Genomic DNA, 26,111 nt, shown 5'->3' on the forward strand with positions numbered 1-26,111 from the left:
GATGAGTTGTGGGTGACGAGGCCTCGGTGGGGAAGGTCTTGGTGGGTTTTGTGGTGTGTTTTTTTTGTGGGGGGATGTGTGTTTTTTGGGGGTGTGTGTTTTTTTTTTTTTTTGGGGGTGTGTGTTTTCTTTGTGTTTTTTGGGGTGTGTGTTTTTTGGGGTGTGTTTTTGTGTTTTTTTTGTGATTTTTTGTGGATGTTTTTTGTGGTTTTTTTTGGGGGTGCTTTTTGGGATGTTTTGTTTTTTTTGGGGGTGCTTTCTGGGGTGTTTTGTGTTTTTTTTGGGGGGGGTGTGGTGATGTTGTGTGTGTGTGTGTGTGACTTTTTGTCTGCGTGTGTGTTTATTGTGCTGTTTTTTTGTGTTTATTCACGGGTTTTGGCTTCCCGCCCCGTCAGCCCCCCCCCCCTCACGGCCCCCTCCCTGCGGGCGGAACGCTCGGGGCCGGAACGCTCGGAGCGGGGCCGGAACGCTCGGAGCGGGGCCGGGCGCCGGGGCCGGCGGCGGGACGGACCCGGGCGGAGGCGGCGGCGGCGGCGGCGGCGGGGCCATGGCGGAGCGGGGCCGGGGCCGGTGCCCCGAGTGCGGCTCGGCCGCGCTGGTGGAGGACGCGCACTACGCCCAGCAGCAGCTGGTGTGCGCCGCCTGCGGCTGCGTGCTGGCCGAGGGGCTGCTCACCACCACCTACACCGAGGAGCAGCACCTGCGAGGTGCGGCCCGGCCCGGCCCGGCCAGGCCCGGTCCCGGGCGCTGCGGGGCCTGCGAGCCCCCGGGGAGGCCGCTCGGGGCCGTCCTCGGCCGGGCCCGGCAGCGGGGCGCTGCCCGAACAGCCCCTGGCATTAACAGCGGCGGCGGCTGCCTCTGTGCCCCCTGCGATTGAATTGCTCCGTGCTGTTTAATGATTCCGTGCAATGTAACCCGCGCAGTTCCAGCGCTCTCGGTGCCCTGCCTGGCAGGAGCTGCGCTGGGTGCTGCCAGGATTAAGCCCAGCTTCCCCCCTCCCTCCCCAAGCCAGAGACCAGCGCCAGGTTTTCTTGTTAAAATTCAGATTAAGGGGACTTTGGGGTCAGGTGCTGGGCCCGGGACACGCGGAACGCACACGAACACGCACGGTGTGCGGCTTTTTGGCATCCGAACCACCTGTAAGTGCCCTGGCGTAGCCACCAGGCCGTTTGCCGCTGCTGTTGTAGAGGGGCAGTGGCCTAAAGGGGATCCTGCTCCTTAACGTCATTCAACCTCTGCCACCAGGTCTTGTTTAGTGGCCTCAAAGGATTGTTGATTGTGAAAATCGAAATCTGGCACTGTGGCCGTCCAGTTTATCTGCCCTAACAGCTGCTGTTTTTCAGAGGTGGCCTATTCCCAGAGCACCGGCCAGAAAGAGGAGCTGAGCCGCTGCATGCAGCGAGGTAAGAGCGTGCCGGTCGGCTTCATTCGTACACGTTGATTCTCTTTTGCTGCTTTCTGCTTTGCTGCAGTTTGTCAATGCATTTCTGTTGCTCTCTGGAATGGTAAGAGCCTGTGGGGACTGGCACTAAACGAGGGCAGCAGTTAGTTCTGCGTCCGGCTGGTGCCTGCCTGAAGCAAACTGCTGCACTCGGGGTCAGGGGGAAAAGTCCTCGTGTCCTTGCCTGGGGCCGGGTGAATACCGGTTGCACAGTGATGTTGAGGAGGGATGAATACGCAGATAAGGAGCTGCATGAGCTGATCATAAAAGCGGTGTCTCCTTGCAGGGATCCGGCGGGTCCAGGATCTCTGTAAAGTCCTCCAGCTCCCGTCAGTGTTTGAGGAAACGGCCGTGTCATACTTCCAGAGAGCGCTGCAGCACCCCGCCTTCCACCTGGTCAGCCTGGAGAAGAAAGAGCTCCTGGGGGGCTGCTGCGTCTTCGTGACCTGCCGGCAGCACAGCTGGCCGCTGACGATGGGCACGATCTGCTCCCTGCTTTACGCCAAGCAGGAGCTGTTCGCCAGCGTCTACCTGAGCGTGCAGAAGGAGCTCGGCATCTCCGTGCCAGCGCTGAGCCTGGCGGATCTGGTGAAGACGCACCTCAGCAGGTAACGGGGGCCCTTCCATCCTGCCAGTTCAGCATTGGGCATTTGACACCGATGGCGTGCAAAAGCCTCTAAAATGCAGCCGGGGGTGGAAGGCTGTAGTCAGACACAGGGCGACCTGTTCTGTTACGCGGGGCTTGTGAAAAAGCATTCCCTTGGCCTGCTCCCGGCCCTGGGAGTCAGGCACCACCCGAGCCTTGGCGCTGCGGCCAGGTCTGAGGCTTCCCTGCGCTGGTGCTAGCGGTGGGCTCCGTCCTCTTCCAGCTTCCGCCTGTTCCAGCGCGCTGAGGACGTCCCTGCCCCGTTTGCGGAGGACAAGGAGCGGATGGTGGCCCGGACGCTGCAGGTGGTGGAGCTGGCCAGCGAGACGTGGCTGGTCACGGGCCGGCACCCCGTGCCCATCGTCACGGCCGCGGTGTTCCTGTCGTGGCAGTCGCTGCGGCCCGCCGCCCGCCTCGCCTGCACCTTGGCGCGCTTCTGCAAGGTGGCGGGCACCGACCTGCCTCCGCCCGCGCACCTGAGGTTGAAGGAGCTCCACGAGATCCTCCTGAGGATGGCGTCCCAGCTCGCTTGGCTGAGGGTGTTCGGCTTGGACAAGAGGACGGTGGTCAAGCACCTCGGGGACCTGCTGCAGCACCGGCTTGTCCTGCTGAAAAACGCCTTCTGCCTGGAGGGTGCAGAGGAGCAGCGCGTGGAAGCCCGGGGCGAGGGATCCGCTGGCCCTCCTCCTCCAGCAGCGGGGGCAGGACAGGAGGAGGAAGGCTGCCCTTCGGGAGGGAAACACAAGTGTGACAGCAGCCGGAGGCCCTTGCTGCCGCCCTGCCTCATCAAGCCAAGGAAGAGGCTGCGGACAGCAGCCCCGAGCGAGTCGGACGCTGCCCTCACTGGAGACGAGCCCATCTCTGACAGCGAGATAGAGCAGTACCTGAGGGGCCCGCAGGAGATCCGCGCCTTCAGGAAGGCCAAGGCGTGGCAGTGAGGACGGCCGTCGCCGGGACGGCCTGGAGGACAGTGCCACCAGAGCACCGGGACTGGGACCAAACCATAAAACCTGGTGGTAAGAGCGCCGCCGTACGCTGCAGGGACAATTGTCTGTGGACTGGGGGGAGCAGGGTGTGTCCTGATTCACGTTCCGGACCAAAACGGGTCTTTTAAAGAGCTCCTCCTGCTTTGGGTTTTGTTATATTTTGTTAAATACAGAAGTACAGGTGCAAGGAATGGGTTCTTGACTCTCTCTCTCTTTGCAGCCTCTGGTAAAATGCGTTTTGGTTAATCCAGGTGTTGTGGGGCAGGTGCCACGGGTGAGTGTGCGCTAACACAGAGGTAAGGAGGTGATGTTGGCGTGCCGGGGAGAGCCAGCCCAGCCCGGCCCAGCCCAGCCCAGCCCCGCGTCCTTCCTGCAGAAGCAGGTGGGCAGGCAGCCCCTTGGCTTTGCAGGGAGCACGGCAGCGAGGGCTGGCGGCTGCTGGGCTGGTCCTCGGAGGGACAGGCTCGCTCCCGAGTCGTGCTGCAGCTGGATTCGTCCTGAAGTTGGCCGCCTGTTTTTTGGTTCCTCGCTGATATGTGGCCGGAGCTAGCGGATGTGCTTGGAGCCAGTGGCTTTGGCTTGCACGTCCCAGGCCCCGCAGCAGTCGGGGTGAGGAGGACCGCGTGCGGCAGTCGGTCTCTGCCCCATTCGTGCCTGTCAGTGGCAGTGTGAAGCTGCTGCGGTGATTTTTGTGCTTTGGCGGGCAGAGAGGGAGAGGTGCTGCCCGTCCCTCGGTCACAGCGGGCGCGACGTGCAGGGTGAGGTGGAGGTTTCCAGCACCGCGGTTAGCAGTGGGTTTCCGGAGCTTTTCCATGGGTTTCTGGAGCTTTGCTCCAGCTTTTCCAGGGGTGGTCTCAGGTTCTGTGCTTCACCTCCTTCAGCCGATGGCGGGCAGGGTTTGGGAGCAGGCGGAGGGGCTCGCTTCCTTTGCTGCCCCACGCTCCCAGGCTAACGCAGCTCTGAGCACCACGCCCCCTCTTGCCAAACAGCGTGCGGCGCCTGCCCTGGGGTCTGCACGGAGCCGCGCAAGGAGGCTCTTGGGGCTTTCTGGGACTGCCAGGTTTAGGGATTACAGCCATCCCCTGGGAAACTCAGCCTGGCTCGCGTCAGGGAAAAACTACCCAGCCTCGGCTCAATAGGCAGCGGGAAGCTGCTGGAAATCTGTGGCAAAGGTAGAGCTCTGGATCGTGTGAGTGGAACGATGGTGGCTGTTCATTTCGAAGCATTGCACAACCCGGTGGAACGGTGACCCCTGTGTGCCTAGCGGGCTGTTTTGTGTTTGAACGCAAAGGCTGCGAGAAATAACAGTAAATCTTGGCAGGTTTGCAAATCTTTAATATATTAAACAAAACATATCTGCCAGAAACGTTCTATTTATATAAAAATGCAAAAGACCCCTTTAAAGACATTTCTTTGGCATATTTTCCCCTCCCTCCCCCACGTATATTGCAGGAAGCTCTCTGTTGATATGTCATTTGCTTGTAATGTAAACAGACAAAAAAAAAAAGTGTAATTAATAATACAAAGCTTTTTATATAATACTGTCACAGTGCAGCAAGCGTATATAACAACTCAGCATCAGCAAGACCACGTAGGCTGCGTATTGACATAAGGATTTAAATTGTATTAAATACCAGGCACAATAAAACATGTTTTTAAGCAGGCGGTTGGTCAGAGAAGTGTGGCAGAACTGCAGCGAACCCAGCGGTAATCCAGCCCTGCGGGACGAGGGGGTCCAGCGAGAGAGGAGCTAGTTCTGAAGGGGAGAAAATTCTGCCAGTAAGTGCTTTTGACTCCACCACCTTCCGGATCCCGCGGTCCCCTTGCCCCCTGGTGTACACGGAGGACTGGCCTGCGCGCCTCCTAAGCGCTTCTCAGTCCCTTGCTGATCCCTGTGACCCCGTGGGAGGTAGGCAAAGATCGTTAAACCCATCTGCACGCACAAAGACTGAGGCACAGGGAGGCTGCAGATGGCACAGGTCGCACGGCGACTGGGCTCAGCACCGTGCGGGTGCAGCACGGCCCCGGCTCAGCCCTGCGGTAAGGCTCTGCTGGTGCCCGCGCTGTGCTAAAGCAGGCGTGGGGGCTGCCGGCCTGGCTGCGGGGTAAACCGCCTCCTCTCCTTCTAGGACACCCGTAAGCAACCCCAGACGTGATGTGGGAACGCTCCTAGAGCCTCCTGCAGCAAGTACGGCTCTTCTGTTTGCATGCTAGGAAAGGGGGACTTGTTCTCAAATGGGGAAAAGTAAGTGCTCAGCCAAGTCCCGGCCCTTTGGACATCCCACGCCAGTGGTCCACAGGAAGGGCCCGACCACCACCGAAACATCTCCCTCACTAACCTCTCCCTGCCACCACCACGGGCATCGTTCTCCTGCCTCTCCCAGGAGCAGCCCCTGCCTCCGCAGCGCTCTTTCCTCCTGTCTTACACAGGACAGACTGCGAGGCCGTTAATTATGGGGCTGCCTGGGTTTTTTTTTTTGGCTACGTAAGAGCAGAGCATGGTATCTTCCGAGTGTGCACAGATGGGGTAAGGCTGAGGACCTGCTCTGGTGTCTGTGCCCAGGGTTGGGCTCTTTGGTTTGCTGGAGGCGACGGAGGAGCCGCGTTCGTCTGGCGGCCGGGCAGTGGTGCTGCTCCACCAGCCCCTAGTTTGCACAGGTTACCCCTGGGAGGGGCTGGGGGCACTTCCTTGCAATGATTTTCACGTCTGGCATCCAAACTGTGCAGGTACTGCCTTTTCTTGGAACGGCGGCTTCGCTTACCTTGTGCTTGCTTTGAAATATGGCTTTCACTTTGGCAACTGAGTAACCCACAGGGCTAAATACTGTCTCTTAAGAACACACGGATAAAAAGGATTGCAGGTAAAAACATTTCCAACTGAGATGCTTCTAGCTGACTTGTTCAGAACAAAGCTCGCCTAGGCTGGGGCCGTGCAAGCGTCTGCAGGATGGCGTCTTACGTAAAGGGCCCCTGACGTGGTCCCCTCGGCCCCGGTGGGAATATTGCAGTCGTGGCACGAGCGGACTATTGCCAAAACCCCCGGGGGCACGCTCGCCCCATGGAGAACACTGGTAGGTAACACGGAGGCACTCGCGTCAGTTACGGCTCTGTCTATACATATATACATTCAATAATATAGAAATTTGAAAAATAGACATTTGTTTCCTCTGTATATTATAAAATAGCATTTAGGGTCAGTCCGAAGTGACTTGCAGGAGCGATGAAGGCACGGCTGCCATTCAGGCTGCTGAAGAGCAACGCTTGCCTTTCACCTCGAGACCAGTGCTGCGGAAGGCCGGGGCCTCCCTGGGACGGACGGGCCCGGCGTCGCCCTCCGCCCGGCGGGCGAGCGAGAGCCGTGGGCCGCGCGCCCGGTCCCGCGTAGTGCACGTGGCGACGCTCGCAGCCCCGCGAGGACGCCCCCGGCAGCTCCGGCCGCGGTTCCCGGAGCCGCCCGAGGAGGAACGCGCTCCAGCGCCGCGGCCGTCGGGTCCTTCCCCTCCCTTACACCGTGGTTTCGCTCTTCCAGAGGCCGGTCCTCATCCCGGCCACGCTGTCGGCGCTGGCGAGGTTGACGTCGTACTTGCTGCCCTTGAGGCCGCCGTTGTGGCTGGCCACGTTGAGCGGGTAGGACCGCCGCTTCGCCTCCTTCTCCACGGCGCCGGCCTGCCGCAGGTTGTCCCTGCTGGCGCTCCTCCGCCGCGCCTCGGCAAAGTCGGGGGCCCGCCGCCCGCCGTCGCTGCCTTCCGACTGGCTCGGCGCCGTCTCCCCTTCCTGGGGGGCCGGGGGCCGCGGCCCCGCGCGGCCGACGTTCAGGGGGCTGTTCCTGCTGCTGTGGTAGCTCTCCGAGTGGCTGTTGTGGACGCTCCCGCTCTCGCTGGAGGGCTGCTCCGAGGAAGGGCCCCGCAGCATTTTCAAGCGGTGGTGCTTCCCTTCCCGGTACTGCTTAGTTCTGCCCTTGTGGTTCCTGCGCCCGTGGAGGTTGCTGGCGTGCCGGCCCGCCGCGCCGCTCTTGCCGTCGGGCTCCGGCTCCTCGCAGGAGGCCGGCCGGGCCTCGGCCTGGCTCTGGGCCGCGTGCAGGTTGGTGAGCTTGCAGCGGCCCGCGGCCGAGCCGGCGCTGCTGGGCGAGGAGGACGACCCTGCGGAGCGGGCCGCCTCCGGGTCGCACCCGATGAAGACCTGCGAGCCGCCCAAGGCCGCCGCCGCGCCGGGGTGGACGTACGCCTGCATGGGCAGCGCGTCCCTGTAGGAGGGGCAGCAGGAGAACCAGGAGCTGAGCACGTCCCGGCGCCGCACGCAGTGGTGGACGAAGATGAAGAGCCCCAGCGCCACGGCCGTGACCCCGTAGAGGCAGCTGAAGATGACGTTCAGGTACCAGCGCTGGGACACGGCCACGGCCCCGAACGTCCACAGGGCGACGTACAAGGCGTGCGTGGTGACCAGCGCCCAGAGCTGCACTTTCAAGGAGTAGACGCCGTCCGCCTCGGGGCAGGAGGGCCCCGAGTTCAGCGTGACCGAGATGGACCCCGAGTCCGTCAGGAGGTCGCCACCACCGCCCCCCAGCCTCGGCGGTGTCTCCAGCGGCTCGGGGACTTCTTTCTCGGGGGAAGGCCGGCACTGGAGGTTGAGCCCGGCGCAGAGGAAATACATCCAGGTGACGAGCAGAATGAAGGCCACGGGGACGTAGAAGGCTCCCAGGCTGGGCCGCCACACCAGCCAGCAGCTGTGAGGGAGAGAAGGGTTTCCGTCAGCAGAGCTGTGGCCGTGCACCGCGGCACCTCGGTGCTCAGCACCCTCCTCGTGGTGGCTGCAGCTGTGCTCCGGGAGCTGCCTCCACGTCTCAATAATTTTCCCAATAAATGGAGAGACCCCAGGGAAGACCCCACCAACCCTTCCCAAACGTGCCCAGGTTCCCCGCGCCGCCGGCTCCCCTCGCCCAGCGCGAGGGAGGAAGGCGGGGAGCGGCAGGCCACCTACTAGGGGTTGTTGTCGTGGTAGTTGTGGATGTTGACGGCTGCCGTGATGCCGCAGATGATGAGCGGGATGCCGCCGGCGATCAGGTAGAACCTGCGAGGGGAGGGAGGAGGTCACCGCACACCAGCACCGGGCATGGGGACGCGGGCTGGGCGGCGGCTTCTGGACAAACAGGAGCTGATCCTGCCCAGCCCGGGGGTCCCAGCAGGCGGTCAGGGCAGGGGCAGGGGCAGCGCTGCTGCTGCTGCTGCCCCGCAAGGCTGGGGCAAGGGGACATCAGTACCGTAGCATGGGCCGAGGGGCCGGCTGTGCCGCGTCCCCGTCCGGCTGCCGGGGCGCCCTCCAGGTCACCTCCTTGTACAGCACCCGGGCCTTCACCGCCATCCACAGCAGCGTGGACAGGGAGGAGTAGTGCAAAATGATGCCGACCTGCGGGACGAGGCGCTACGGTCGGCACGGGGGGGGGGGGGACGCTGTGGATGTGCCCGTGCCCCCCCTGCGCTGAGCCCGTCGCAGAGGCACGTACCGCCTGGCAGACGATCAGGTAGCCGGTGAGGGTGATGCCCCCCGCGAACACGGCGGACGTCATGGCGATGTGGAAGCAGAGGTTAAGCAGCATGTGCCAGCACTTGCGCGTGATGTGGATGGTGCTGGAAGAGAGCAGAAGGGCAGCGGTGAGGCTGGAGAGGCTGTCCCCAGCGGGCTGGGCAGGCGCTGCACACACCAGCAGGGAGCAGGGAGCCCCCCGCCCCGGCTGCCCACGCAGGCACGGCCCCGCCAGTCGTGGCCGAGGCCGGCTCCAAACGCTCACCCGTGGTTGACGATGTAGGTGATGATGGTGGTGAAGAGGCAGAGCAGCAGCACGGCCGTGCAGGTGTACATGGCCGGGTGCAGCACCTCCACGGGGCCCCGCGCCTCGCTGGGGAAACCGCTCAGCTCCTGCAGGGCGCCCCGCAGCCCGTCAGACCCCGCTCCGCGCGGCCCCGGCCCCAGCCCCCTTCTCCCCCACCTACCATGAGCACGGCCACGTTGCTGAGGTGCCGGCAGTGCAGGGAGGTGACGTTGGGCTCCCGGGCGGCCAGCTGGCAGCCCTCGGCGCTCCAGCCCCCCATGCCCCCCAGCACCTCGAAGTTCCAGTAGGCGGCCACGGGGTCCGCGCCCTCCCCGGGGTGCCGCAGCGACACGGCCACCGGCTCCGTCAGGTTTCCGACGCCGCAGCCGTCTGCGATGGGGGAGGAACGGAGTGAGCAGGACAAGAAGCACCAGACACCCCTCTGCCTGCACCCCAAGGGACGGACACTGGGGACCACCACGCGTGCACGTTGCCACCCCTCTGTCGTCACCACCTCCCCGGGAGGACCCCCTTCAGGAGTGCAGCCGCCCCCCAGAGATGGCTCTGCTCTGCAGGAGCAGCAGGGAAAGCACCCCAGGAGCCCCCATCCCAGCGACCCGCAGCCCCACTGACGCGCGGCCCTTACATGTCCCAGCGTAGATGACCGGCGTGGCCACGCTGCGGCGCTTGCCGTCGTCCGCCAGGCGCGAGGAGTTGCCGGTGCTGCAGAAGAGCTTCCCGTTGCGGAAGACCAGCAGCTGCAGCTTGCAGTCGGCCAGCGGGGCCGGCGGGACGGGGCTGGCGAAGAGGCTGGGCGGCAGCTGGATGGAGGCCAGGGCGATGCTGTTCTGCGGGGCGCACGGGCACCGGTGAGCACCGGCCAGCCCCTCCCGAGCCCCCCCTCCCCACCCCCAGCCCCCAGGTGACCCGTACCTTGATGTGGAAGCTGGTCAGGGAGACGTTGGGGCGCCCCGTGGTGCAGCGCAGCCGCAGCTGCTGGTCGGGCTGGGGCTCGGCCACCCGCTCGGCCGGGGGGCTGCGCCCGGCGGGACCCCCGTCCTGCCGCTGGAAAGCCACGCAGCTCAGCCCCACGTAGCTCTCGGGCTTCACCACGTACGCCTCGAAGGCGATGTTGCGTGAGTTCTGCCGGGCACAGGGCAGCCGTCAGCCCTGGCACGGGCAGAGACACCCCCCCCCCCCCCGGCACGGGCAGAGCCCCCCGCCCGCGCTCCGGCCGGGCTCACCACCGCCATGTGCTGGGAGTTGCTGCTGAGCGTGTGCGCGGCGATCTTCTCCAGGGAGCGCACGATGCTGGTGCACGCCTTCTCCTCCTTCTGCGACATCCACAGGATGTGGTCGTCCACCAGCATGATGTTGCTGGCCATCTCCACGATCACGTCCGTGAGCTGTGAGGAGAGCGGGCGGCATCAGCCGCGGTTCGCTCCCGTTCAGCCATCCCCAGCAGCAAACACCCCAATTCACGCTTTTACCCTCCCAAAAAAAGCACCCAGCAGGGCTGGGGAAGGCAGGGGACAGGAGCGGCGTTACCTGCTTGATCTGGTCCACGTAGCCAATAAACTTCTCTATCATCTGGGCCACGTAGAGGACATCAACCATGTCCGAGAAGTTGGCAGCCTCGGCCGTGTAGACGCGCAGCTGGTGGGCCAGGGTCAGGGCGTTGGAGGCGTTGATGGGCATCTGCGGGGGGGGGGGGGGGGAGACGGTCACCGGCTGTGCCCGACCCCTCCCCGGGCAAACACCGCGGGGCCGAGCCCCCGGCTCACCAGCACGAAGGTGTAGAGCACGCGGGTGATGTCGTTGGTGTAGAGGCAGTGGGAGTAGTCGCCCTCCTCCCAGCGCCCCGCGCGGTCGCAGCGCCGGGACGCCTGCTTCTCCGCCGCCGGGCCCCCGCTGGCCGGCCCCGAGGCGAAGGGGTACTGCAGGCACGACTGGTAGGCGGTGATGCCCGCCAAGGTGCGGGGCCACCTGGACACGCAGAGACACCGTGACTGCGGGGCGACGCTCCCCAGAAAGCTGCCGTCCCCCCTAATCCCAAATCCTGCTCGGCTCAGCACAGAAAAGGTGGGGGGGGGGGGCACCGCTAATTTAAGCCACATTGACTGTACCAGTAATTTATATTCCGTAACGGCCCCGCTGAGGTTACGGCGGGCGCCCGGAGCCTTTCGTCTCGTGCCAGAGAAATTCCAACACCTCTGCTGCTGGAGCCAGGCTGCGCTGCCGGCATGGGAAGCCCTTCAAAGGCGCTCGCGCTCCCCGCGGCCGCTAATTGCTACCAGACGCCCGGTCACCTGCGGGCCCCCGCCCGCGGCGAGCCCCCTGCCCCGGCACGCACCGCACACAGGGGGGACGAGGAGGCTCTGCGCTACACACAGCCCCGTCCCCCGTGGCCACGCCGCCGCCGGTCCCTACCTGAAGTCCCCGCGGTTGTTGGTGACCCGCTCGGCCGGGCAGTAGGACGCGGAGGTCTCCAGCACCACGATCTCCACCTTCTTGCTGACGTTGCCCTGGGAGGTGGAGACGGCGCACTCCCACTCGCCGTTGGCGGAGACGTGGATGTTGGAGAGGATGAGCTCGCTGCGGGCAGAGGGGATGTGCCACCCGTGTCCCACCCACGGCGCTCGGCACCCTCAAACCAGCGAGCCCCCCCCCCCCGGTGCCCCCATCCCCGTCCTGACCTGGTGATGAAGGTGCAGTCGTGGATGAGGCTCTCCTCCACGATGACGCCCGTGCGCTCGTCCTCCTCCACCGGCTCGCGGTTGTGGTACCAGCGGATCTGGGTGCTGTTGTCCAGGTAGGTGGCGGTGCACTGGAAGGGCAGCCGGTCGCCCTGGAAAACCACCTGGCGCAGCGACGGGATGAGGTGGTGGGTGTGCAGCTCCGGGGCGCCCGCTGCGGGGGGGACACAGGCGGCCGGGTGAGCCCCCCCCCCCCCAAACCCCGGCCGCGCCGCCCGCCCGCGCCCCGGCCCCCGCTCACCGCAGCGCAGCTGGCTGTCGCGCGCGCCGCGCAGCGGGACCGCGTGCACGTGCCGGGGGTAGACGCACAGCGTGCGGTCCGAGATCTGCGCCGAGCGGTTGCGGGCCCAGGGCAGCACCCAGCGCAGGTTGCAGTCGCACGTCAGGTACTCGGTGGCGAAGTCCCTGCAAGGGCCGGCGTCACGGGCGCCCCGGCTGGAGGCGGCGGCGGCGGCGCGGCCGTGCACGCGGCAGGAGGAGGGGATGCTCCCTGCGCTCGCGGCCGGTGCTGGGTGTGCACCTGGGCACGGGGACGGATGTGGTGGCATGGGCTGCGTACTCACACGACTTTCAGCGAGGGGAGCTCGTCGAAGACACCGGGCGGGAGGCTGGAGAAAATGTTCCCTGACATGTTGCTGCAAGACAGGAAAGGAAGGTGGCGTGGAGGGCACCGGGACCCCATGGACACCTCTGGAAACCCAGGCCCCTCGCCATGGCCTGAGGCTCCGGGTGTCACCCACTGCTCCAGGCGGGGCTCTGGGCTGTGCCCCAGACACCGGGAGGGGACCCAGGAGTCTGAGCCCCCTGCCACAGCCCGCTGACACGGGGCCCCCACCGCCCGATGCCCAGCGCAGAGGGCACGGTGGCTTTCGGCTGGCACTCGGTGGCCTCTCAGAGAGCGAGGAACGGGGCTGGCCGGGAGCCCCAGGGTGCCACTTACAGCCGCAGGAGGCTGGAGAGCCCCTGGAAGACGCTGGCGCTCAGGCAGCCGATGCGGTTGTTGGAGAGGTCCCTGCAAGGCAAGCGGAGGGGACATCAGCGCTGGGGACACCCCGCTGCCCCCGGCCCCCCTGGGCAGCCCTCGCAGGCACTTACAGGCGCTTGAGCTCGGGGAGGCCGAGGAAGGCGCCGGGCTGCACCGTGCTGATCAGGTTGTTCTTGAGGTCCCTGCGGGGAGACGGGCACAGGCCTCAGGGCGCGTGGCTGGGGGGGACCTGTGCCATCATCCTGCCCCATCCCCGCGCAGCTCTGTGGGGTGTGAGCACATCCCGTTCCTCCAGCAGCGCTCGCCAAACCCCTCCTCTTCCTCCTGCCCGCCTGGCCTCGCGCCCGGCACAGCCCAGGCTCCCGCCAGCAGCCTCCGGAGCAGCCCTGCAGCTCCGCTCCCGGCCGGGAGCCACGGCCAGGAGGAAAGTGTCGCTGGGTTCGCATTGCAAGGGAATTACCGCCCGGAGAACACGGCCACGCGAGCTGCCGGCACGGCCATGCTGCTGTCACCACACCACGGCCACACTGCTGCTGCCGCCACCCTCCCGGAGCAGAGAGGGGCTCCTCGGGGGGACGCAGCGGAGCCCCACACGCCCCATGGCCGCCGTCCCCTCCCACAGAGCTGTCTCAGGAGCAGCCTTATCCCGGGCGCGTTATCGCCCGCACGCGGGATGAGCGCACGCCGCACTGTCTGCACGGCCTCACCCGGGCTCCGCAGCCCCGAGGAAGCTCGTTTGGGTCGTGGGCCTGATTGGAGGCGTGCGTCTGATCAGACACGTTCCAGGCGTGCGCCGGCATGGGGCGGCTGCCCCCGCGGCGGGGACCCAGCGGTGGGGTGGCACGCTCGGCCGCGGCACCCCCAGCCTGGCGTGAACAAATCGTCCCACCGGCGTGCGGGGACGTCGGCCCAGCTCCGACTGGCTGCAGGATGGGTGCCAGGAGAGTGTAAGGGGCGTGCAGGAGCATGCGAGAGGAGTTCAGGGGCGTGCAGGGCGGCTCAGGTGAGGCAGGTGCTGAAGGAACAGCTCCCCTCACCTGCACCGCCGCCCGCGCCCGTCCCCAAACACGCCCCAGCCGCCCGACCCCAGGACACCGGCCCCACACAGCCAGCCAGGCACAGCCTGCAGCAGCAGGGGGGACGCAGCAGGCCGGCCCCAAACACTGCCAAAATGAAGCAGCCCCAGCTCTGGCCAGCATGCAGCCGGGGCCCCCCCCGGTGAGGGACGGCACCCAGCAGGGACCGGGGCTTGCAGCCGGCCCGTCAGGGAGCCCTCCTCGCTTCATCCCCGCTGGCCAGGCCCTGGGCTGCTGCTGCAGATTTGCGATAATCTGCAAATCCTCTCCCCGCACCGCGTTTGTTTGCCTTGGCATTCCCGCTGGTCCTGAGCCCCTTCCTCCCCCTGCCCGGCACGGAGACGGGCTGAAGGCGCGAGAGCTGGGAGCGGCACCACGCGTGCACCGGCACCCCATCGCCGTGTGTGCGCCGGGACCCCCACTGCTGTGTGTGCACGGGGCTGAGCCCGCAGCTGCACAGGCGGCACAGCACAAACAGAGGGCTGCTCGCAGCCCCGTGCGGACGGACGGACGGACGGACAGACTCCCTCCCCACAGCACCGACACCCCGGGAATCCCCCCGGGCCCACGGCCCCGTGCTCGCGGCACCAAGCAGAGCTGGGTCCTGTTTCTCCTCCCCGCGTGCCGCGTCTGTGCAGCACCTTAGGATTTCTTGGACCTTTCCCGGTGCTTTCATGCGCGGGACGTTAATAGCAGCTTTCAGCCGTGCTCCCCAGCCGCTGTTTACAGAGCACGGGATTGATTTACCCTGAAAGCCACTTTGCTCCTGGGCGCCCCTCGCTCCAGAGCCGCTCAGCGCAGGAGAGGGGCTCGCCCCCAGCAGCGCCCACCTCTCCTGGCTGCCTTCCCCCCGGGGCCGCCGTCGCCGTGGTGGCTGCTGTCACCCGGCCGAGCTCGGGGCCACCCCAAAAGCCGCAGCCCGGGATGGGGCAGGCAAGGGACCCATCCTGGCCCAGCCCCAAGCCCTGCGCAGGGAAAGCAGCGGCCCCGGCGTGGGGCAGGGCGCTCCCAAGCGGGGCTGCGCTAATGAGGGCGGCCCCGGCTGCATACCGGCCCCGCTCGCCCTCATTAATCTCATTAGGCCGTTACACATCAGCGGAGATGCCGAGCTGCCAGCCCCGAGGGGCGCTGCCCGTGGAGCTCCCCTGCACGCCGCGGAGGTGGCTCGGGGACCCTGGGAACAGCTCGGCCCCGACGGCCGCATCGCACCAGGTCCCAGCAGTGGGCACGGGGCCCCGGAGCCCCAGGAGCAAAGTGGGGGGGGGGCCCTGGAGCCCCCACCACGTCCCCGCCGTGCCAGCGCAGCCCCTCCACGGGGCACGTCTGTGCCGCGGCCCCGCACCGACCCGATGAGAACAATTAGGGCTGCTGTCGGGGGCAATCAGGCGAGGCGCGGCGTGACGCTGGCCGGCCCGAGGGACGGGGGGAGCGCGGCCCTCGGCCAACCCACCCCGCTCCGAGCAGGGTTTGGTGCAGCGGAGGCGAGGGGAGGTTACACCGGGCTGGCTGCTTGCTCGGGGCTCCCGGAGCACGGAGGTGTTGAGGAGCCCTCCGGTGCCCAGGGGCTGCAGAGCTGGGGTCCCCGCGGGGAGCTGCCCCCGGCCCTGCCACGTCCCCTCCCGGGGCGCACCGTGCCCGCAGCGGCCTGGGCTGCTCCCTGCCCGCGCACGTTAATCCGCCCGTTAATGAGAGCTCGGTGCCAGGAGGAGGGAGGGAGGGAGGGAGGAAGGATGTGACCCCACGCTTCGAACCACAGCGGGGGGGGGGACTCGGCTGTGGGGGATTACAGGGACTCAGGCAGGGAAACGTGGGTCCCCAAACCAACTGCTTTGGACTAAGCCCCAGAACAGCGCCGTGGGGATTTCCGTGGCTTTAAAAATCCCATATGGGCCCCAGCACCAGGCACCACGCACGCACCCTAACGCAACCCAAAGGCACAGCTCACCCCAGTGCCACGCATCGTGCCCCCGCGCCCTGGCGAAGCAGCTGGGCTCTGCTGCTGGCCGGGGCAGGTGCACGCCGTGTAACTCGAACAAGATTCACGTTAATAAATGCTTCCTTGTTCAGGCTAACGAGATCCAGGCTGTGCTGGTCCCTGGGGAGCCGCCGCCCCCCCCCCCCCCCGGCGAGACCCTCGGGTGGCTCCCCAAAGGAGCCGCACGGGGAGGGGGATGTCCCTGGCACCGCGTGCTGTAGGGCACATCCCCAGGGATGACGGGGGCACGACGCCCCGCAGGGACCCGGCAGCGGGGCCACCACCCTCCCGTGAAGGGACAGGGACCCTTGAGCTGTCCCCAGAGCAGGAGCCCCCCCCGGACCCGGGGCCACCCCAGCCCCGCAGGCCCCATTTGGCTCGGGAATGCGCGAGCCCCTCGACGGGCCGCTGCGGGGAACAAAACGCCCTCAGTGCGCCCGTCCCTTCTGCATACCTACAGATCAAATCCATATGGGGGCCATAAATCTCCCCTTATTACGGCTCCCACCATAGAGATGCCTTTCATGGAGAGATAAGAAAGTTGACTTTGTTCGGGGGGACAATGTCGCTTTTCATACCGGCCCCCACAGAGCGTGCCCCCCCCCACCACCACGGTGCCTCCCGCCCCGACGCAGCTCCCAGGGACCCGGGGACGCCCGCGGGTGCCGGTGGCAAACCCAGCGCCCGGGGGGGCAGCGCCCGGCCCCACCGGAGCACCCCGGGAGCGTCCCGCAGCGATTTTGGGAGCGTGGCCCAAGCTGCGCTGCTGGCACCAGGCTCCCGCCCGCCCTCGGCCCCCCCCGTCCTGCCCCAGCCCCCCGGGCACTCACAGCTTCTCCAGAGCCCGCAGCCCGAAGAAGGAGCCGTTCTCCAGCACCGTGATCTTGTTGTTGCTCAAGAGCCTGTGGGGAAGAGAGCACAGGGAGGGGGACAGGGACGGTGCCGTTATTCGACCTGCCACAGAGCCGCCGTGCGTGCCAAGCGCCCGCGGGTTGGGGGGGGGAGCGGGAAAAAATGGACCCATGGTAAGGTGCTGGTGACTCGGGGACAGGTTTTTAGGGCCAGCTGGTGGCACAACAGCCCTGCACCCTCGTGGGGACACCGTGCCGTGGTCTGCGCCATGGTGGCACCGGGCTGGAGGTCCCCAGGGCCGTGCCGGCTCTTGCCGCTTCGCTCCCATCACCTGCCTGGCCTCCTGCGCATGGACCTGCACATGGGGGTGTTCCCCCCAAAACCTGCACCGAGGGCCTGCAGGGGACCCCCTGGGGCTCCCCCAGCTCTGCCCCACGAGCACTCGGAGCTCACTGAGGTGCTCGGATGGCGCCGGGCACCCCCGACCCCGCTGCCCCGCGCCTCGCTCCCCGCCAGCCCCGCGGCGCGCACCGGTGAGAGGCAGAGGGAGAAAAACGCGGCAGGGAGGGCGCCCTGGACACGGCGTCCGGGGGAGAGGAGCAGGAAAAAGGGCTCATTGACGGCCGCGCCGGGGCTGTTTACACACGGGCGGTTTCTGCAGCGGGGCTGAATGGCGGCTGTGTGCTGCGGGCAGGCCTGGCCCCGCGCTCCGGCCGCCCTCCTCCGAAAACCCAGCGAGCGGGCGGACGCCGGCATCCGGGTTTCCCTGGCCCCGTTCCCACGTTGTGGCCAGGACCCTGAGGCTCCCCAGCTCCCGGGGGGCCGTTGTTGAAACCCCCCTCAGGCTCAGCCCCCGTCCCACTCCCTGCCCTGCAGCACACGGAGGGATGGGGCCGCATCCTGCGCTAAGGAGGAGCTGCCACCGGGCACCGCCGTGTCCGCAGGGCCCCGTGACCCTGCCGGCCGTGGGGAGAGGAAGCGTCCGGCCGTCCTGGGCCACCAAATTGCTTCCACACGTGGCAGCGATGGGGCCACATCTCACCATCTCCTCCCCAGCACTGCAGCCCCAAGCACCCACGCGGTGCCCAGCCCCGTGCCCCTGTGCCCAGCTCCCCCCAGCAGAGCCCCTGCAGCAGCCGCCAGCACTGGTTCCAGTCCACACCAGTAGCCCCAGAAAACCGGCCAGATGGGCTGGCAGAGGGACCAGCAGCACCGCTCCCGGGGCACGGCGCGCCGCAGCCCCTCGCCACAACGTCAGCCGGGGGCTGTTGCTCAGGGACGGGCTGGCCCCAGCGGCTCCAGAAGGTTTTAATTCCAGCAGTAGCGGATTTCACAACCCAGCAAAGCCTCCGCGGGCTGTGCGCATGGGGACGTCTCTGGGGCTGCCCGATAAAGCACGGATGGGGCAGCAGAAATCCCCCGCTCAGGACCAGCCCTGCTGAAACACACTGTGCGTGCACCAGCACCCCGGGGCTCAGGTCCCCTCTGCCGCGTGCTCCACGTCCCGAGGGCGCAGCTTTGGCCAGGGGTTACAACCAGGGCTGAAGCACGGGGAGCAGGAGGACGGGTGCCTGCACAGGGGGAGCTCAGCACCGCTGGGAACACAGCCCCAGGCAGGACCCGAGCCCACCCGGGCCAACACAGCCCCCGGAGAGAGCCCCCGCGCCAGGAGATGCTCGCTTTGTTCTCCGGACCCCTGGGACCTTCGAGGCTTCTGCCATAAAAACAAAACTCCCCTCCTTAAAAGGCGAGGCGCAGGCAGGCCAAGATGAAATCAGCATCCTGTGTGATCTGCAGCCAGGCTGCGGGCCGGCCGCGCTCACGGCCGGGAAGGCAGAGGTGGGGCGGGGGCGCCCTCCCCTCGCCCACCAGGCTCTGCCCGGTGGAGCGAGCGCATTTGGGGACCCCCCACCCTTCAGCTGGGTTCCCTGGGCATGAAACACATCCACCAGCACCTATGCGTGAGACCAGAGTCACGGAGGAGAAGAGTCCCCAAAACGCAGCCGATGAGTAACGGGGGGACGTGGGCACGGCACGATGATCTCCCCGCGCCGCGGGCACTCGCCCCCTGCCCGCACGAGACCCCCGACACCTGCTCAGAGCCGGGGCTGCCACAGAAGCAGAGTCTCAGCTCTCCCACGATGAAGGGAAACCGCTAAAACAAGCCCAAACCCCTCCCCAAAACCCAGGGGTCCGAACACAAACACCAGGCTGGGCGCGCTGCTGCTGGGCGCATTGTCCTCGCTTCGTGAAGGAAACGAGGCCCTCGACCAAACTGAATATTTGGCGCATGAAATTTGCAATTATAATAACGATTTGATTGAAAACTTGCTTCCTGAGGAAAATTTTCCGGCTAGCCACCCTCGTTCTTGTTTTCCCTGTCCCGCAGAAGCCAGCCCAGTCGTGCTGCCCCGCTACAACCGACGTCCGCAAACGCGCTTTTATTTTGCTTTCACTGATTTTTGCAGATATTGTGCTCTGCGACGGTTTGGTTTTGCTCAGGGAGCCCCACCAGGCTCCAGGGCACCCCGTGGCCCCCACGTTTGCGATGACACAGCAGCGTGCGGGGGTCCCCGCAGCACCCGGTGGCACCACATTAACCGAGACCCCCCCCGGACGCGATGGGACGAAGGCGCACGAGGCCGGCAGGAGGGTGCCGGGCCGAGGGCTATTTCAGGGTTTCCGCTGCTGTCTGGAGGCAGGACGCGGAGCGCTACAGATGTTCCTGGGTTTGTTTGGCTGCAAGAAATTCCCCTCCTTATTCCAGCGAGGGGAGGAGGCGGCGGGAGGGCGAAGCAGCGGGTGACCCGGAGGAGCGCTCGCCCTGCGGCTGACGGCACCGGGGGGGGGCCCAGCCCTGGCACGGGATTTGGGGCAATCCCCCTGCCCCGCGGCCGATGCTCGCCGAGTTCCTCGTGGCCAGCGGCGCAGGGGGGACACGGTCCCCCCATGTCCCAGCTGTCTGCGGGGCTTGGCAGGCCATGAAAGCACAGCTTTGCTCCTCAAGAGCTTTGCGTTGGCTCCAGCCCAGGCTGGGACTCTTCACCTCCGAGCAGGGCGCGCAGGCAGACGCCGAGGCAGGAGACACCCCGAAACCTGGGCTTAAACAGCTCTGAGCGCACCGCAGCCACGTGCCCAGCACAGGAGCGATGCAAAGCACCGGGCACATCGTGCTCACACAAAAACCTTAACGCCCTCGCGCCTCTCCAGCATCCTCCTGCCCCAAAGGCTGCAGTCCCCATCCCTCCGCGGCAGCACCAGTGGCTCCGCAGCTGAACGGCTGCATCGTGCCCCGAAACACACCACCGACGTGGGACGACCCCACACCGACGTGGGACGACCCCACACCGATGTGGGACACCCTGCCAAGGGGCACAATAATCGGCTAATTGAGCGGCGGCTGGAAAAGCCCCCTGGACAATGCGGGGATTACAAACCGGGGCGTGGAGTCAAACGCAAAGAGCAGGGAGGGGGCGGCGGGGTCCCACTGGGGAGCACCCTCCCACCCCCGAGAGGCTCAGCCTCCGCCCGGGGTCCCGCATCCTGTCCCCAGCCCGCTGGGTGTTGGGGGCACCCAGAGCCCGCAGGCGCGGCGATGGAGGAAGCCCTCTTCCTTCTTCCTTCTTTTTTTTTTTTTTTTTCTCCCCCCCTCATCTCAAAAAGAGGAGCCAAAAGCGAAAAAAACAAGATTGTTTTTTCAAGCGTGCTGGAATCCACTTGGATAAATAATGGCTCCAGAAACTGGGCTGCTGAAACAATAAACTTCCTATGTACCCAACCAAAAAAGGAGGCAGGAGACGTCGCTCCCCGCGGCCGGGCGCGCAGCAGAGAGGGAAACGCGAGCGGCGCGGAGGTTAATAACGGGGTGACGGCCGTGGGGGCGGGGAGGGCCAGCTATGCTTTGCTCTCCGAGTGCATTAATTTAAAGCATATGCTCGCAGCAGATACGGCGGAGGCTGTGCCCTGCGCAGAGCTCGGCGTTCGCAGGGATTTCAGGAGGAGCGGAGCGGGGGCCCCCGGCCGGCGAGGTGCTCTTCCCTCCCTGCAACGTCACGCCGGGCTATTTCGGACGGTGAAAATTATTGTCCCAACCCTCGGCTTTTGTTAGCGCAGGAAAAATAAGCCCCAGAGGGTGAAGCAGCCAGAGCTGGAGCGGTGTGAGTGCGGCCTGCGGGGCGGGGGGCACACGGGGAGGGCGAGAGCCTGCACTGAGCCCCCCGAAGCAGCCCGACGCGCTCCGGCGAGGGGCAGCTCCCTCCAACCTCCCTGCTCGCAGCCATGGGAGCATCTGCACCTCCGCGGTTCACGTCTCCAAGCCCTCTCCACATTGCAAATGCCAGAAGCCTCCCTCTTTTTCTTTTTTTTTTTCTTTTTTTTTTTTTCTTTCCCCCTCCCAGTGAATCGAGGCTGCAGCAGAGCCTGGACTCGCCGGCAGCGGCAGGGCTGGGATGCTGCGAGGCGCTGGGCAGCTCCCCTTGCCATCACCTGCACGGACACCGTGGGGTCCCCCAGGCCCCCACCACTTCAAGGAGGGCAACAAAAATTTGGGGGGGGAGGAAGGAAGAAAAAAACCCAAAAAACCTGCCCAATAAATATCGAATAAACGGCTGAAAAAGGTTTCAGAAAGAAACCATCTGCGGGGCTCAGGACAAACAGGCCTTGGAGAGGGGAGTTCAAGTAGAACTGGAAATTGGTCGTAAGTCAAAGCCCTCTATTCCCTGCAGACAATCTGTAATTTAGTGCAATCAAGCTGTGCACATAAATGAGGCCTGTGCTGGGATTCCACATCTGGAAGAGGTTTGGGCTCCTGCCCGTGTGACAGCGGGGCTGGCCGTGGCCAGGGCGGCTATCTGGGTCTGGGGAGGGACGCGGCGCTCTTTCCATGAGGCTATTAGCACGGGGTCAGCCGGGGGGAGGGCGTTAAACCTCGTTAGTGCACGTCTGCACAGCCCCAGCCCCTCGCTGCCACACCGCAGGGACGTCCGGGGCTGCAGGGCACGATGTGCGGCCACCGCAGCGCCCCGGGATGCCAAATGCCCCGGCCCCAAACTGGGGGCCCCGACGGAGCGGGATGCGCAGGGAGCACCACGACGGGATGGAGGCAGGTCCGAGGCCGGCACAGCCGCACGCAGCTCCGCGGGCACCAAGTCACAAAGGGGACGAGCTGGGGAGGTCGGCGCCGTTCCTTCCTCCCCGGGTGGCAGAGCACACGCACGTTTGCTCAGGTTGCACGGGGGCGTCAGGACGAGGAACATCCCGCCTGCTGAACCCCACACGTGTTCCCGGGCAGCACCGCAGCAAAGCAGCAGCTCGGCCACGAGGGAGGCCTTTTCCCTGTAACGGCGTGGGCAGGGGGCTCCGTACCTGCAGCATCCCATCCCCGAGGTGTTTCTTGGTAAGACTGCAGACCTGTGGGGCGCTGCCTGCTGACGTTTAGGCAAGAAGCGCAGCGTCCTGTCTTGTTAGGCACCCACAGCTGCGATGGATGAGGGCGGCTGGTGCCCAGCACCCTGCTCCCAGGCCAGTGCAGCCCCTGGGGCACCCAGGCAGGGCTCCTGCCACCACGGCTGCCCCACACGGAGTTAATTCTCCAGCCCAGCATCTCTGGTTTTACCTCCCTGCAAAGCAGACACCCCCATGAGGGGCCGAGGGAAGGGACAAGGAGCGGTGACTGGAAAACAGCCACGTCCCCAACCAGGGCAGCACAGGAGAGGCCGGAGCGGGAGCGAAACCATCAGCGGAGCCGTGGCCGTGCCCAGCGCCCCCCGCCCTGTGCTGGCTGCGCTGCCAGCCAGCGCTTCTCGGTCACAGGGGGGTAAATCAGCAGCAGCTGCCGCTGAGGCAGCCTTGGATTCCTCAGGGCAGGCCTAATAATCAAAGATAAATAAAGAAGTAAACCGAGAGTGTGGGAAAAAAAACAAAAGCGAGGCAGAGCGAGAGATGCGCGGCGCAGACCTCCTCCCGCCGGGAACGTCCTCCTCTCGCGTGCGGAATTAGCGCCGCTCATTAGCGCGGACGCATTCCTGCTTCCAGGCCGGACCGGATGAAGCCTGGAGCCGGGGCTGTTCCGGAGCGTTACCCTGCACCGAACACACCCGGGTGTGCTGCCCGTGGCCGGGGCAGCGCCGACGCCGAGCATCCCCGGGGCGCGCGGGAGCCCTGCTCGGAGCCGGGGTCGCGGGAGGCGGCTGTCCCCGGCAGGACGTCCCCGAGGCGCGTGCAGCCCGGGCCACGCCGCCTCCTCCTCTCCTGCCCGCACCCCAGTGGCTCCAGGAGACACTCGCGAACCCGGAGCCTCTGGTTTTGATTGTCCCATCTGGAAAGGGTTTAGAATAAATCATGTTTACTGCGAGAGAGCAGAGCCCAGGGTCACCACATATTTGTAGGTTTCTGCCTACGCCTGTAGGTTTCATGTCACGTTTTAGTGGGATCGTGTAATGCCCTAATGCTGCTGCACGGTCACCCCAGCCCCGTGACCGCCCTCCTGGCACGGCGCCTCCAAAAATCCCCTTCCCTCTCGGCCCCAACGCCGCAGGGTGCAGCCCGCAGCGCCCACCGGGAGCCACGCCAGGCACTGGACTCGCGCTGGGCAGTGCCATCGCGTTCGCTCCCGCTGAAGAAAGCCCAAGAGCAGGCACCGAGGCAGACACTTTTCCCAAACACGGGCTGGCAAAGGGCTCTGAAGTGCCCACAGGTATTTCCAATAGGCCGACACGTCAGAGGGCCCTAGGGAGAGAGAAATGCAGAGCAGAGCCAGCGCGAGAGAGAGCACGAGCACGGAGCCCAGCCTCCACGCGCCCCTGCAGCCTCCCAGCACGAAGGCGAGGCCCTGCACGAACGTCACTCCCGCCGCTTCGGGATGCCTCACGCTTTTATTACGACTGTTGTGTTTCAGAGCACGCTCACGGTGCCCACACGGCACAGCCGCGTTTCACAACCACGCTGCACGTGCGCTGCGGTGGGTCACCATCACGGCCCCCCGACGGTCACAAAACGAACATCGCCGCCCCAAAGCGAAGCCTCTCCAGTGGCACACGTGGGACCAGGAGCCTCCTTGAAACCGGGAGCGCCCGGCTCTGATGGGACAAAAACGTGGCCAAAGGGGTGCGATGGCGGACGGGACCACGAGCACCGCAGCTCCCGGCCCCGAGCTCACCGCACCGCAGCGCTCCCCACACCCTGCCGAGGGGCAGGAGGTGGCAGCCAGAGCCCCGGCTCCCCCGGGGACAAGGCTCTGGGCAAAAGCGACGTCCCCCTCTGCAGCGGCTGTGCCGTCCCTGCCCTCCAAGCCAGATTTTAATTCAAACATCTCCTCTGGAGTTATAAATAAACACCGTGACCCGCCGCCGCAGCGAGGAGGCGCGCAGGCTGCCAGCGCCTGCCCAGAGCCCCAAAGCTCCCCGCGCTGAGTTTTTAGGAAGCAGGCGACGGCTGCAGACCCCTGCACAAAGCCAGAGCCCCCTCGCTGCTTCTCAGCAAACGTTTCCAGCAAAAGCAGCCGCTTTCAAACAACAACATCCTCCCCCGGAGCTCGAAGCAGCCAGCGCTGCGCAGGGGAGCGGCGGGAGCCCCCCGCCCGGCCCGGCTCCCCTCGGAGCTCGCGGTGCCGCGAGCCCGGGGCTACCCGGGGCAGGAAAAAGGGCTTCTGTCGGGGCACATCTGGGCAAGGAGGGCAGCAGGGAGCCAGCAGGGAGGCAGAGGAGGAGAGCAGGAGGGCAGCAGGGCAGGAGCGCAGCGCGGCGCCGCGGGGCGAGGGTGGGCGCACGAGGGGGCGGACGCGGCCGGGACTCGGGGGGTGGGGGGCCACGGGCACCCCACGGCTCGGGGTGCCCCCGCGCCTGGCCCCCGCTCCGCTCCCTTCGCCCCCCTCCTCCTCCTCCTCTTCTTCCTTCCCCCCCAGCATCCACCCGGCGGCACCGGGCGGGGCACCTCCGGGGGTCGCTCCGGGGGTCGCCCACCCCTTCTCCCTCCCCCCCGCGGGGACCCGGCGCCCCTTTTCCCCCCGGTACTCACAGCGTGGCGGTGCCGTCGGGCAGCAGCCGCGGCTCGGGCGGCGCCGGGAGCCCCCCTCCGCTGCACAGCACCCGGCGGCGGGGCGCGGGGGGGCCGCTCGCCTTGTGCCGCTCCGCCGCGCACTTGCAGCCCAGGCTCTGCACCGGGCAGCCCCGCGACGCCGCCGCCGCCGCCCCCCCGCCGCCCGCCGCCAGCAGCAGCAGCAGCGCCAGCGCCGCCGCCGCCGCCCCCCGCCACCGGCCCCGCATGGCCCCGGCACCGGGCACCGGGCTCCGGTTCCGCGCCCGCCGCCGCCGCCGCCCCGCTCCCCGGGGCGGCTCCGGCGGCGCCTCCCCCGCTCGCCGCCCTCCGCCGCCGGCCCCGGCGCCTCCCCCGGCCCGCCCCCGCGCCGCCCCCGGCCCGCCCCGGCCGCGGAGCCGGGAGGGCGCCCGGAGCCCCGGGGGGAGCGGGGATGGGGGCCGGGGGGCAGAGGGGAGAGCCCCGTCCTCGTCCTGCGCCCGGAGGGCGAGGGGCGCTCCGAAGAGAGAGACGGAGCCCTGGGCAGGGTGGGGAGGGGCAGGGCTGGAGCCCTGGGTACCGGTGGGGAGGGACAGGGCTGGAGCCCTGGGCAGGGTGGGGAAGGGATGGAGCCGGAGCCCTGGGCAGCAGTGGGGAAGGACAGAGTCGGAGCACCGGGAAGCAGTGGGGAAGGGACAGAGCTGGAGCCTCGGGCGGCGGTGGGGAGGGGACAGGGCTGGAGCCCCGGGCAGCGGTGGGGAGGGGACGGAGCTGGAGAGCTGGGTACTGGTGGGGAGGGACAGGGCTGGAGCCCTGGGCAGGGTGGGGAAGGGATGGAGCCGGAGCCCTGGGCAGCAGTGGGGAAGGACAGAGTCGGAGCACCAGGAAGCAGTGGGGAAGGGACAGAGCTGGAGCCTCGGGCGGTGGTGGGGAGGGGACAGGGCTGGAGCCCCGGGCAGCGGTGGGGAGGGGACGGAGCTGGAGAGCTGGGTACTGGTGGGGAGGGACAGGGCTGGAGCCCTGGGCAGGGTGGGGAAGGGACAGCTGGAGCCCTGGGCACACAGAGCCCCCCCTGTCCGTACAGCCCCTGCTGTGACCCAGGGGTGACGAGCGCAGGGTGCTGCAGCCCCACTCGTCCCCCTGCCCGGGGGGGGCTCTGCGACCCCCCTCGCCAGCCCCCCGACCCCTGCACTACCCCGGTCGCCCCTGCCCGAAGTCCTGCAGACACCGCGTGTGCCTCCCTCCTGGCCCCGCTCCGCGGCCAACGCTCGGCCCCGCTTGTTTAAGGCTCTGCTTGCTCCGGTGGTTTTCACGCTAAGCTCAATATTTTCCTTCCTGCTCCCCCTCCCCTGTCCCCGCTGCCTCTTGCTCTGCCCCCAGCTCCCTCTCCTCCCAGGGCCCATCTCCTCCACGGACACGGCTCGCTGCAGTTTTAATGAGAAGGGATCAAAAGCACGCGATGAAGCCTTCGGGACACCCGCGCCAGGGAGCAGAGGAAGAGGGTCATGGAAAGAAGACAGGACGGGGCTCAGGGAATGCAGTTTCTCTCCAGGACCAACAGTTCCTGAGTGAGAAGAG

The 26,111-nt window shown here is 66.5% G+C and overlaps 2 protein-coding genes across 3 annotated transcripts; one reads left to right on the forward strand and one right to left on the reverse strand.

The window, feature by feature from the left end:
• The first annotated feature begins 494 nt into the window (after positions 1-494).
• Positions 495-3,264, forward strand: BRF2 (BRF2 RNA polymerase III transcription initiation factor subunit). Of its 2 annotated transcripts, none has more exons than XM_048047353.2 (4): positions 495-707; positions 1,344-1,403; positions 1,728-2,049; positions 2,311-3,264. In XM_048047353.2, exons 1-4 carry the CDS (start codon positions 548-550, stop codon positions 3,023-3,025), a joined length of 1,257 nt encoding a protein of 418 aa, XP_047903310.1. In that variant the 5' UTR covers positions 495-547; the 3' UTR covers positions 3,026-3,264. The 2 variants fall into 2 exon arrangements, with proteins under 2 accessions (XP_047903310.1, XP_047903312.1); XM_048047355.2 differs by lacking the exon at positions 495-707 and adding an exon at positions 724-1,139 and having other exon boundaries at positions 1,246-1,403.
• A 1,123-nt stretch (positions 3,265-4,387) lies between these two features.
• ADGRA2 (adhesion G protein-coupled receptor A2) lies at positions 4,388-24,845 on the reverse strand. Its single transcript, XM_066983616.1, has 19 exons — positions 24,537-24,845; positions 16,502-16,573; positions 12,731-12,802; positions 12,576-12,647; positions 12,199-12,270; positions 11,877-12,040; positions 11,576-11,789; positions 11,310-11,474; positions 10,664-10,865; positions 10,428-10,577; positions 10,124-10,285; positions 9,813-10,022; positions 9,526-9,727; positions 9,061-9,269; positions 8,859-8,986; positions 8,574-8,697; positions 8,331-8,476; positions 8,051-8,140; positions 4,388-7,796 (listed from the first exon to the last, which is right to left on the reverse strand). The coding sequence occupies exons 1-19, from the start codon at positions 24,782-24,784 to the stop codon at positions 6,578-6,580; spliced, it is 3,921 nt and encodes a 1,306-aa protein (XP_066839717.1). The 5' UTR covers positions 24,785-24,845; the 3' UTR covers positions 4,388-6,577.
• Positions 24,846-26,111: the final 1,266 nt, after the last annotated feature.

This window comes from Anser cygnoides, chromosome 26, assembly GCF_040182565.1.
Source record: "Anser cygnoides isolate HZ-2024a breed goose chromosome 26, Taihu_goose_T2T_genome, whole genome shotgun sequence".
NCBI lineage: Eukaryota > Metazoa > Chordata > Aves > Anseriformes > Anatidae > Anser > Anser cygnoides.

Coding starts and splice junctions, on each gene's coding strand:
- BRF2 (XM_048047353.2), top strand. CDS start 548: ATGGCGGAGCGGGGCCGGGGCCGGTGCCCCGAGTGCGGCTCGGCCGCG. Junction 708..1,343: donor CGAGGAGCAGCACCTGCGAG/GTGCGGCCCGGC, acceptor GCTGTTTTTCAG/AGGTGGCCTATTCCCAGAGC. Junction 2,050..2,310: donor GTGAAGACGCACCTCAGCAG/GTAACGGGGGCC, acceptor GTCCTCTTCCAG/CTTCCGCCTGTTCCAGCGCG.
- ADGRA2 (XM_066983616.1), bottom strand. CDS start 24,784: ATGCGGGGCCGGTGGCGGGGGGCGGCGGCGGCGGCGCTGGCGCTGCTG. Junction 12,041..12,198: donor CTCCCCTCGCTGAAAGTCGT/GTGAGTACGCAG, acceptor CGGCCCTTGCAG/GGACTTCGCCACCGAGTACC. Junction 9,270..9,525: donor GGTCATCTACGCTGGGACAT/GTAAGGGCCGCG, acceptor CCCCCATCGCAG/ACGGCTGCGGCGTCGGAAAC.